We start from the raw sequence: 12036 nt of genomic DNA on the forward strand, positions 1-12036 counted from the left end.
CCTGTAACATTTTAGTTATCTTTATACCTGCATGCACACACACAACCACAGCCATGCACAGACATGTACACACATACACAGACTCTTCCTCAAAAGAGGAAGAACTTTTCATGGGGAAAAGAGGCGGGTTCTGAACAACATGGAAGCTTTTCGCTGCCAGGTGGCGTGGTTGTTGATTCGATCTTACGGTTCTGGATGGGATTGCTGGGTACAGATGTGGGAAGCTGCCAGCTGAAGTGTATTCTTTTAACTTGTATTTGCTACTTATTTAGTAGCCCAGTGAGATTTCCTCAGAAGTTGTCTGAAGATGTCTCTGAAAAATGAAAAGCCAATCAGGGTGAGAGCTGGTGTGCCAGGCTTTCCCCTCTCCCTGCCAGTACGTTATGTGGGGGCTGGGGGTGAAGAAGGAGGTCGTTACATAGGTCAGTATGTAGACTTGAGACAAATTCTAACTTTTGGTTTGTTCTGGGTGAAGAAAAGTTTTAACTCTATGATAGCGTGTTGCTCAGGTGTGTAGACGTGTATATTTTCACAGTGGAAGCTGGCGACCATGTCTTTAAGCTTTCACTGGAAAGTTTCTTTTCCTCTGCTCCTAATAAATCACGAATACTTGTCATTTTGATAGGTCAAAAATGGTTGAATATTGACAATTTCTACAATTTTGTATCTAGAAAACAGGGTTTATTTCTGAAAGAAGGTACAAAAATGTAAGGAGAGAGGGTAGACAGGAAGCAAATTTTAGGGCAGCACGCTTGTTCATTATGTTGAGTGTCTGAAAACCAAGGCATTCCTCTGATTGAAGGATCTCACTGGAAGTTAATGCTTTCTTCACGGATAGCTTCTCAATCAAATCGAGGTTTTTAAGCTACGTAGATTACAAGTAAAACCTGATACCAAATATTGTACGATTGGCAGCCTGATACCCTCATTTCACATTGTGAAATTGCCCAAAGGAAATAAAGTCACCACATATATCTAGAAATGTTATTTCCCAAAAGAACTGCATGATATTTTCTTTTTTCTTTTTTTTTTTTTTTTTTGGAGACAGTCTCGCTCTGTCACCCAGGCTGGAGTGCAGTGGTGTGATCCTGTGATCATGATTCACTGCAACCTCCACCTGCTGGGCTCAAGGGATCCTTCCGCCTCAGCCTTCTGAGTACCTAGGACTAGAGGTGCACACCACTGGGCCTGGCTAATTTTTAATTTTTTTTTGTGGAGACAGGCTCTCGCTTGAGTATAGTACTTCCAAAATCCAGATTCTATCTGTGAATTGCAGAATGTTGATCATTGTTTTATGATATATGAAATTTTCCTTATCCATTCTTAAGGAATTTTTATATTTTTAGACAAGATAAGTTTAGAGAAGGTCCATTATTGTAGTTCTCACAGTAAGCTCTGCTGCAGTATTGGCAGCTGTTGTGTGAAACTGTTTCAGTCACTTTTGGGTGTTGTTTAAACCCCCCAGGATCCTGGAGCACTGAGCATGCTGGTGCTGTTGCCGGAAGAACGGAGAGAACCCCGGAGGCACGGCTGCAGCAGCTCTAACCTAGGTTAGGGTTAGGGTTAGGGTTAGGGTTAGGGTTAGGGTTAGGGTTTAGGTTCGGGTTAGGTTAGGGTTAGGGTTAGGCTGGGATGGACAAGTGACACTCACTCCACACAGCCCCTTACCTGGGAACAGAACAGATAGGATTTTCTCTTTGGAAGTTGCTCTATTGTTTCAGTGACTGAATATCATTCACAGGCTAATACACAAAAGGGGTGCATGCTGAAATATGAGTCTGGCAGATTGGGAGAGAAAACAGGTCTCTGTCAAGAAATACAGGCGGAATTTCAAAGTCCAGAAAGCCATATTGCAAGCCATATTGCTGAGAATGTATCCAGGAGACCACGTTGTGGGGCTTTACTTTTCCTGTTAACTTAATGACAAGTGAAACTATCAAGAAATTTCTTTTGTATTCATTTTTTATTTCAGAAAGAAGAGAGAAAGTCTGATATTTTACTGAACTTGTTTCAGAAAAAAACGGACCAATTCCGTTACTGCCTAGTGGGCTGCCTCATTGCTGGCCTGTCTCAGTGATGTCCCCAGACCAGGGCCGATGCTTCTGGGGTAGCCTGTGCGCAGGCCTTTTTGATGCCCTTGAATTTGGAGACTTGAACCTTTGTATTTCTGTGTAAACGCTGTTGTAGAAGCACTGGAAGACACCTTTTTCGGGAGTGTTTGAGTATTCTTTTAGAGCTCTGCTAGTCTTGTTTACTGATAGACATTCTATAGTTATTAAAATGGAGAGCAGTTATTTCATATACAGTGTAACTTTTTAAAACACTTTGCAAGTCACTGATGTTTTTTAGCTGTTTGCTTCCATTGTAGCTCTTTGACATGCTTTAAAATGAAATGGCCACATGTGCCTCAGTATTTTCAAGGGATCATGTGCTGGTAGTTAGTTATTTTCTCTAGCTATTCTGTTTCACTGAACAGAAACTCAGACACAGCAAATAGTTTCTGGCCACCAAAAGTGCCTGCTGAATGCAGTCCTTCAGGACAGTGTTTGCTGGTGCCCATGCCAGGAGCTGCCCAGGGACACCTGTTCTTAGAAGAATCGGGCACCAGGTGCGGTGGCTCATGCCTGTAATCCCAGCACTTTGGGAGGCCAAGGCAGAGGCAGATCATGAGGTCAGAAGTTTGAGACCAGCCTGGCCAACACAGTGAAACCCGGTCTCTACTAAAAATACAAAAAATTAGCTAGGCGTGGTGATGGGTGCCTGTAATCCCAGCTACTTGGGAGGCTGAGGTAGGAGAATCACTTGAACCCAGGAGGTGGAGGTTGCAGTGAGCTGAGATCGTGCCATTGCACACCAGCCTGGGCAACAGTGCGAGACTCCATCTCAAAAAAAAAAGAAAAAAGGAGTCAGGGGCTCCTGTGCGTGCTCCAGACAGCAGGCACTAAGTTGACTGTGTCCTGAGGTAATTGAGAAGAACCAGACTCTAGAGCTTTGAGTTGCTTGAGAGTTCACAGAGTGCCACTGAACAGATCCGCAGATGGCTGTGCTCTCCTCCTGCCTGCCCCTCCCAGCTCTAGATCCTAAAGGCTTAAGAAAGCAGAAAGCAGCTCCCCCTCTTCCTCAGGCAGCAGATTTGAGGACTAGATGTAAGTTTCGCTTTGCAAACACTTCCTCTGTAAATCTTTACTGGATTCATCATTTCTTTCGTCCAATCTTCATAAATTCATTTCTTTTTCACTGGCATTGTTTTAGGCCAGTGGGTGGCGACTTCATTTCAGATACCACTGTTTAAGACTGTTGTTCACAAACTCTTAAAGTACAAAATGTGACCACATTATGCTGATGTCTGCCCCAGGCACCACTGCCCTCACCATGGCCCAGCCAGATGCACAGAGATGGTAGACTAGGGGCCATTGCCTACTGTGGGCTGTGGGGCCCCCATACTAAACAGTTTCCTCTGGTGTGATGAGTCCTGTTCTTAAAAAATTCATGGGGGTCCCTATTAAAAATCACCTGATAAGAAGGCGTGAGAAGAGGAGATGTCTCTATCCAAGGGTACCTGCTACCCGGTCTCCCAGAGCAGGTTGGGGCAGCTGATGGGGCCAGATGATGGGAGGCCTTAACACTAGGCTTGGAAGATGTAACTGTTGCTGTTGGGAATGATTTAGTAAAGCACTGTTTTGGAGTAGATTATCTAGCTAAGTAAGAAAAATTGCCAGGGAGCTAGAAAGGAAAATCAATTAGTGTGTTCCAAATGTTCGCCTGGACTCATTTTGTGTTAAAACTAATGATGCTTAAATATATATATTCATATTTTTTATTGTCATTTACAACTGATCTTAAAGTGTTTGTTTTCTTCCTCTAGAGTTTACAGATGCTTCCTCAGCAACGGAAAGCCATAGCTAAGTTCAAGGAGCCAGCCCACGCATTAGCATTTCAGCAGAAATTCCACAGGTGACCAGTGTGTTCTGTGCTTGTGGTGATAAGGGGGCGGGAGCAAGGCCCTCCTTCCTGTGCCCTCCCATCCATCATGGAAGCAAGTGTGTGTCCCCACCTGTTCCTTGTAGAAGGACACTAGGGCACAAAGCGCAGACGGTGATCCTGTCATGAGGCGCGCGTCCTTTTGTCTGGTGGAGAATTGCCCCTTGTGTTTCAATAGATCTTCCCGGGGAATCTGCCTTTTTATATGATGCGTTTTTATTAAACAGGACCCACCGGGCTCCTTTAGTCTCCTCCCACCTTGGTAGATTGATTGCCGATGTGCAGAGTTCGTGTCGATCGTTTCTTTAAATTTTCACAGGCATATGATAGATTTGTCCCACATAAATGTGGCCCTGATCGTGGAGTGATTCCTAACAAGAGAGCCTGACCTTAGGCTGTACACACACTGTGGAATTTCTTCAAGGGAGCTGCCGGCCGGCGCAGAACCCCCAGGAGCACAGGTCTCTCCGGGCCGCAGTCCTGCGTAACTGTTCTCCAGAGCGCCAGCCAGCCACGGGCCTGATTCCAGAGGAGCTGAACTGACAGGACACAGCAGGCTGGAGTTGGTGTTAGATTGCTTCACATTCTGTTGTCACCACCAAGAACTCCAAGTTTTTCGTTTTGTTTTGTTTTCAAAGTGCTTACAATGCATGTAGACATTGTTCTTTGTGGTCTGACTCTATGATCGATCACAGTGACTTAGATTCAGGAAAGAACATTAACGTCACAAGTTCTAAGTAGTTTTCACAGCAAAGAATATTTGATAATGGTTGCACTTATCTTCAGTGCAGGTTAGGAGAGTCTTCTCAACCAAGCTTAACTCGAGTTGTCTTCTCAGCCCTCAAAAGGCTCTTGTACAAAACGTAGATTAAAATTTGGGTGATTGTTGATTGACCTTTGCATACCCTGGAAAGCCAGGGTGTGAGTGGGGTGGTTGGGAGTGGTGCCAATTGAACAGCAGATTCTGCTTCTTGTCACTGTTTCAAAAGCGTCAACTCTGTGTTCCTAGTTTCGATGAACTCCCCCTTCATTTTTAACACACTTCCCAGATAAGGCAATGTGCTGGACAGGCACACGGCATGGCCCTCGGCTAGAGCAGGGTCTGTGATGGCCTCACCTGGCAGCCCTCTGGCCTAGTTCCCACCACACATGAGGTGGTGGAATGGCCTGAAGGTGGAACAGACCTGTTTTTTTCCTTTTTAAATGCAGTAAGGTGGCCTGTTTATCACTGGCTCTGTGATACATGACATTCTTTGGGAATTTGGTGGCCACTGCTTCAGTCACCTCTGTTTTTCTGAAGGCTGTTCCAGCAGGGCTGCCCTGTTCATCAGCGGATGTTCACTCTGGCCTGCCGTTCCCCGTGGCATGCGGGGTGAGGGTGGCTTTCTTCCAGCCCCAAATGAGACGAGTCTGTGTCATCATTGAAACTGCTTTTCGTAATTGCGGGTAGGTTCCTGTAGGTGAGACATACTCTCCATAAAGCTACTGTAGTAGAATTCATTCTGGGCAAACACTGAAAAAAGTGCCTTACAGTATTTCTGCTCATGAAAGAGTTTCACTATTTTGGATATATTCTAAAGTGGACCTGAGCTATTTGAGCAAATAATGATAGGGCATACTCAGACATTTTAGCTACCTTTTATACCTACGATTTCATGTCACATTTACTAATAGAATTAAGGGAAATAGAAGCCCGTTCTTTCTTACTGCCCCTGGAGGGAGCATGGCGCTAGGGCTCTCAGCCTCCTAGAAGGAAGGGACTAAGGAGATGGGCACAGACTTGCGTCATCTCGTTTCCACAGTTGACGTTTTATATTACTTTCTCAAATTAAGTTACCAAAACAAACTGAAGAGCTGAAGCAGGTCTTCCAGACCCTGCGATCCTTTCTGTAGCAGTGATTCTAAAGTGGCGTTTGCTGTGTGCTTGAGAGTAACACTGCACGCTGCAGGGGCTGTTGCAGCAGTCAGTCCCAGGAAGCCACAGCGCTTGTAGGATCTGCTAGGACCCTGCAGCTGTGCTGCCGCCACCTCTGCTCCAGAGTGTCCCAGCCAACCCTCGGAAGATGGGATTGCCAGTCAGCCCTGCCTCACCATGCCTGCAGGAGGCTGTCCAGGGAGCAGGTCTGTGTGCCCATCAGCAGGTTCCCATGGCTGTCACTGCCCACTCATTTCCACAGTTAGATACGGATGTGTTGATGTATTTCGTCTAGTTTATTTGGCTCAGTCCACAGCTGCGTTGGAGTGGTGACTTTGGTAGCCCTTGAGCTCTAATTAAGAGAGATCCAAACCACTCAGTACCCACTGGGCAGTGGGAAGGCCTACCGACTTAATCATTGAGGGCTTACTGATAACAATGAAATGAGTTTCATGACTTTTTTTTTTTAAACACTTTTTGAAATAGAGTGTGCTGTGTTTAAAACCAAAAATATGCATGTTGTCTCTGAAAAGTAGGCATTGAAACAGACTTTTTTGTAGTCAGTGTTAATAAAACGGATCCTGTTTGGGCCTTCATTGTTAAGATGGACTTCATGGCCACTGGAAGGTCTGTTTTGGTGTTACCTGAGTGTGACACAGGCCCTGGGGTGTGCGTGTTTCTCTAACTGTCTACACATGCACATAGGCAGACTTTCTCATAGAATGTTCTTGAAAGGTGATTGGCAAAGTCATGCAGGCCCGCCTTAAAGCGCTGATTAGAACAGTCCAACACAGTCCGACCTCACTCAATACCCACAACCATCGAAAATGGATTCTTAGTACCAGACAATCCCAGTAATGAAGGTTTAGTTTCCTTGAAGGAAACTACAGAAAAGGAAAGAAGCAGAATTAGAAAGGAATGGTACTTACATGTTTGGTGTGCTGCTCACGTGAAGTCAGCCCACACCAGCCAAACCCTCGTGGAAGATCTGCTGCAACCATTATCTTTGTTCTTGAGTTCATCATGCATTTAAAATGAGATGCAAGAGCATTTAGCATACCATGTAAATATGGACCTTTTAAAATTAAAATATTATTGGAAGTGCTTTCAACTCAGCCACATCTTAGCTATTAGTTCTTTGTGTTGTCTTATCAAAGTTTAATGGATACAGTTCCACAGTTGTTGATGTGTTTGTGTGTATATTCGATTTTTATAAAGATGGTAGTAAGTCAATACATTTATCCTGATCTGTGTATTATTTGTTCACAAATTCAAGAAGCTTAAAAGTCGTAAATATCAGTATCTCATAAGGTAAACCAGTAGCTGATTATGTGGAGCCAAGTTACTTCTTTTCTTTTTGCATTATCTTGTTTTGATTTTGTGCTGTAATAGAAGTTCACTTAGCTACTTTAGATAACCTTGCATTACCACTGGTCTGGCCACGTTTGTTAAATCCTTATACTGATACTCTTCTAAAGAGTAAATCTCATCATTTTTCCAGACAAATTTTGAGGGGTTTCTCTGTTTTGTGGACAGGCAGCAGTCTCCGTAGGCACCCGCACCCTGCCTTGCTGGAGGAGATGGGATGGGGCGGGAGGTGGCTTCACCGTAACTATTTTTAATATGGGTCATTCTTAGCATGATTTGTAAAGGTCTCAGGCAAACAGTTGTTGAAGCTTGCTTCTGTGGCATTTCTGAATTGTGGCAGAGCTTAGATCCTGCACCCAGGGGTCTTTTTTTCAAACAGCATCTTGCTCAGTTCTGTGAACAGAAGGCTTTGTTCCTGAAGGAGGTGGAAGAGGAGTTGAGGGTGAAAAGGAGGAAGGGATGGACAGACCCAGGTGAGGAGAGGCCTGGGGATTGGGGAAGCCGTCATCTCAGTGTTAATAATCAACTTGCTTCTAACACACTGGCTTATCAGGGGAGGTCATCCAGTCCGGTCGGTGGAGTTGAGAGCCCTTGGGCCAGGGTGTTTGGCGGCACAGGGGCATCCGCTGGATGGCCTGGAGGAGTGGGGGAGGGGAACGTCTTCACTGGGTGGTGATCAGCTGGGACAGTTCAGGTAGGGCAGGTGAGGGACCCCCGAGGGCCTGGAGCCTTGTCCTGGGATGGGTTTGAAGAACTCATCACTCATCACTTGTTTTCTTTTGGCTTTTGTTGTTTTTGTTTTGTTCTGTTTGTTTTGTTTTGTATTTCTTTGTTATTTGATTGGGAAGGTAAGCGGAATGTGCTCATCGAAGGCAGGTCCTAGTCATGTAATTGCACAGGACAAGGAGGTCAGTGTGTGTGATGGCAGCGTGCTGTGCCGGCACATCATGGAGTCCTAGAAACTCTCTAGTCCCTGCGGCTGTTCCCCTCCTCTGCTCTCTCCCTGGAGAGGACTGCCAGCTCTTAGGAAACATTCGTGGTGCGGTGTCTGCAGTGCCCTTTGTGGGTGACTTCAGGCTTCCCGCTTTCGTGGTGCTCTTCCTGGGATTTGTTTTTTTATTGCCCGCCCTCCCTCCTTGTAGGCCTCAGCTGTGGCTTGATGTAATCGCTTTTAGACCCAGGTTGGCTTCCCTTCATTAAGCTGTGATCCTCCACCCCATTTTTTTTTTTTTTTTTTAATTTGGAGTGGGAGGGAAGGGGGTGGGCGAGAGAAAGCTCGAAAGGTATTATTGGTTTTTCAAAAAATTACAGGTGACGATTCTACCAAGGAATTGACTGATAGGAGGGGGTGCAGGACAGGAAAGGTTCAGAGGCACCCGACTACCACCACTTGGAAAGCCCCGAGTCCAGGTCGACTAGGGAAAGGCTTAGATACTTTAGTGTATTTAAAGAGCATTTCAGTTAACTTTTTCAGCTATTTTTAAAGTTTGTGAATGGAGTGTTATTTTGGACATTCTTAAATATGAATTCTCCAAAGGCATTTAGCCTTGACTTAATATTAAATCCTAAGGATTTTATGTAAGGTTTTTTTGCAACCTATTTAATTTTTTTAAAATGCCTAACTTCTGAGGTGCATAAGCCCGTGGTTTGTGTACTGGAACCAAAGCGAAACTCACTGATTCATATTGGATCCCCAGGTATACCTCCTGCTGGTAGCATATGGCTGGAAAAGGCCGTTTGCCTCACACATTGTAACCTGCCTTGGCTAGAAAATGCTTTTAATGTCTCAACTCTCTCTTTTCTGTGTCATGTTTTGGTAGGTAATCTTTAAGATTGGCGGATGGAACAGGTATTTTAGTGAGACACTTCTGAGTACTTGCTTTTTCCTTTGACTTCTAACCAACTAAAAGATAAGGAGGTCTTCATGTTGATATTTTGCTTGGTTTTATTTTACTGATTGTAAAAGGTATATAGAAAAATGTAGGCCTTTAAAAAGAAACAGCATGTAGTTTTTTATTTTAATATGTTCCATGGAGTGGATAGGCAGACAGGTACTATTGTAATGTATTCTGTATTTAATAATTTAATATACTCTAGAAAGTAGACCTCATGCATTCTTTTAGCATGATTTTCTTTTAAACTGCTTTTTCATTTTAAGGGCACCCGTGGCGGAAGCTGGTTTTGCAAGGACTGTGTAAGCTGTATGCGTTCTAGCTGTATGCGTTCTGTAGTCTTTTCTTAGGCGGGTAACATTTTCAGTAACACGCGCGCACAGCACACAGGGGTGCTCTGAGCCGAAGGAGCAAAAAAAGCCACCGCTCGTTTCTATAATCCAGCTTTGCTTTTCACAGGCGTGGGATCCAGGATGGTGTCCTCTGTGAGGACTTGAACTCTGGGGCTTTAATTCCACTGTTTAATTTTCAGGTACCACAGCAGCAAAGCACAGAGTGTGACCTTTTTCATGTCTGAGCTGATTCTGTTTGCTCAACGTGCCTGCTTCTTGCTACTGTTCATTTAGTAATGGGATCACCTCACCATGCCATGCTCTGGGCTCTCCCTCTCTGTCCATTTCTGTTTTGCTTTCCTGGCTAAACCCATCTACCATTCTTAACACTGGTAGCTCCTGTCCCATTCCAAGACTCACTCTCTCAGACCTTCCCATCTCCCTGGCTTTCCATGCTCCTCTCCCTCCACCTCCTGGCTTCAACTGGGTGAGGGCTGTATTCCTGCCACTCTGCTCCGCCTCAGCCTTGAGAACTCCACGTGGGCTGGGTGGGAAGGTGCTGATGATTTTCACACTGTGTTTACCACTCCATCACCTCTCAACCTTTGCTTTGACAGGTCTTCACTCACGATTTATTCCTCCAGGTCTTTGATTGGAGAGAGTAACTTTTTAATTCTGTTGTTTTGCAGTTTGGCTCTGTAGGAGTGAGTGGCGATTCAAAGATGCCGGCGTCCGGCAGTGTGCGGTCCGTGCCCTTAACCACCCGCTTCTTTGTTTCCCGCCCCTCTGCTTTCGCAGGAGCTCTTGTGCTTGAGTTCAGTGTTAGTGGTAGCGTGGCTCACTCCACTTGGAGGTGGCGGCCGTCTGACCGTGTGTTACTGCTTTGCCGACGGGGCCTCCCAGCCCTGATGGGTGTACACTCTGCGGGCTGCACCGGGTGGCTCTGGTTGGGGGCGAAGCTGTGTTGACTGGGAGAGCGTTGGAAATTGAGACATGGAGAGATGACGGGAGTGCGTTTCTCTGGGTTTGATCTCCATCCTGTTTTCTCCCAGACACACCACACCTACCTTGGGGGGATGCCGTTGCCTGTTCCACCCCTTTGTTCACTTCGCGTTAACTGCTGTGGTAACTTTTTCAGGATCTGTGTGAAGAATGGTAATGACGTAGTTGAAAGGAAAATGTACTGTTGTGTGTTTCATTTGTGTGATTTCATACCAAAAAAATGTGTTTGAACTATATTGTATGTAATTTGGAAGTCGTGTTAATAAAACCCTGCAGTTTCCACTCTCGTTCCGTAGCCTTCATTTTATCTCGGCGCTCAGGTCGGGCCACAGCTCATCTTACCCGCGTGTCCGAGACGGTGCTTCCGCACCTCTGTAAGGGGCCGGGGTCGGGGGCTGCCCTCACGCTCCCCAGATTGGCCGCTGGGTTGCAGCCCGCGGCTTTCACGCAGCTCTCTCATTAGTGGGCCACGAAGGTCAAGGGCAGCCGCCGCCTCCTTGCCTGCATTCTGGGCGCTGCATGACTCCAAACTGACCAGGCAGACGGCATCAAAGTATGCTCCTTTTGGTTGGGGGTGGGGGAGTTAGTCTTTTTAATTTTTTAAAGCATTATAGATAATTTTTACAAGTTTTCTTCAGAAGAGACTTGTATTCCAGCACGGCAATAAGAGACTGAAGGTGGGGAAGCTCAGTCTCCAGTGACGCCGTTCTTCCAAGGTGGCGTGTTCTTGCCGTGTGCAGGCCTCGCTGGAGGTTGGGATCACAGTGCATATGCCATCGTGTACATTTTCCATTTCATGTATCCCACGTGTTTTTCATGTTGTTAGAAATTGCTCATAATTTATGGTCTAATTTGAAAATGAAGTCTTTAAAAAGAAGGCAGCTCTGTTTCCAGAAACTACTGTTAAAGGAAACATTCAAGAAGATACCCCCATCACACCCCCTGCTGTGCCCTGTGATGGGCCGGCTTCCCCTCTCACCCGGATGCTGGTGGTGGTGTCTGTGCTGGGGTTCGGGGGGCGCTGGTGATCAGCTCCAGCCCACTCTCCACCTGCAGCACCCTCTGTTTTCTTATGTAGAAACGGGATCACCGTTCTCAGTCAGCACCCTCTCCTTTCTTACGTAGAAACAGGACCACTGTTCGCAGTCCCTGCCATTTCCTTTGGTCCCTTGAGTTTGATGGAAGACATGTGGCTCCCTTGACAGGCCTCTCCCATTCTTCGTGGGGCAGCCTGTGGGTCAGCGGCTGTGAAAGCCAAAGCAGATTGGGACATGGTGGCACCCTTTCTGTCATCCCCCTGGTCCAGGCCGGTGTGCAGGGCTTGACAGAGCCACCCGGCAGGACCCTGGGGGAGAGCACAGTGGCCGTGGAAGCACTGTTAGGTATGCGGGAAGAGTGCACATGCAAGGTTCCAGCTGTGTTCATCCCTGAGAGCGGGTTTCACAGGCTCACTACCTCACGGTGGCTGTCCCTCCCCAGGGCCGGAAGCAGGCCATCCAGGCAGGTGCGGGAGGGCCACACAGCCATTCTTCATGCTCTTCACCTC

General features: G+C 46.2%; 1 protein-coding gene across 12 annotated transcripts in view; it reads left to right on the top strand.

The window, feature by feature from the left end:
• The window catches only part of RBM33 (RNA binding motif protein 33), a 136907-nt gene extending 126130 nt beyond the window's left edge, over positions 1-10777 (top strand). For all 12 annotated transcript variants that reach the window (XM_009444225.5, XM_054655404.2, XM_054655407.2 and 9 more), the window contains 2 exons: positions 3866-3954; positions 4301-10777. In XM_009444225.5, the coding sequence (XP_009442500.3) occupies positions 3866-3954; positions 4301-4349 (138 nt within the window). In that variant the 3' untranslated portion in view covers positions 4350-10777. The remainder of the gene's footprint in view (positions 1-3865; positions 3955-4300) is intronic.
• Positions 10778-12036: the final 1259 nt, after the last annotated feature.

The sequence above is a fragment of the Pan troglodytes genome, chromosome 6 (assembly GCF_028858775.2).
Source record: "Pan troglodytes isolate AG18354 chromosome 6, NHGRI_mPanTro3-v2.0_pri, whole genome shotgun sequence".
Classification (NCBI taxonomy): domain Eukaryota; kingdom Metazoa; phylum Chordata; class Mammalia; order Primates; family Hominidae; genus Pan; species Pan troglodytes.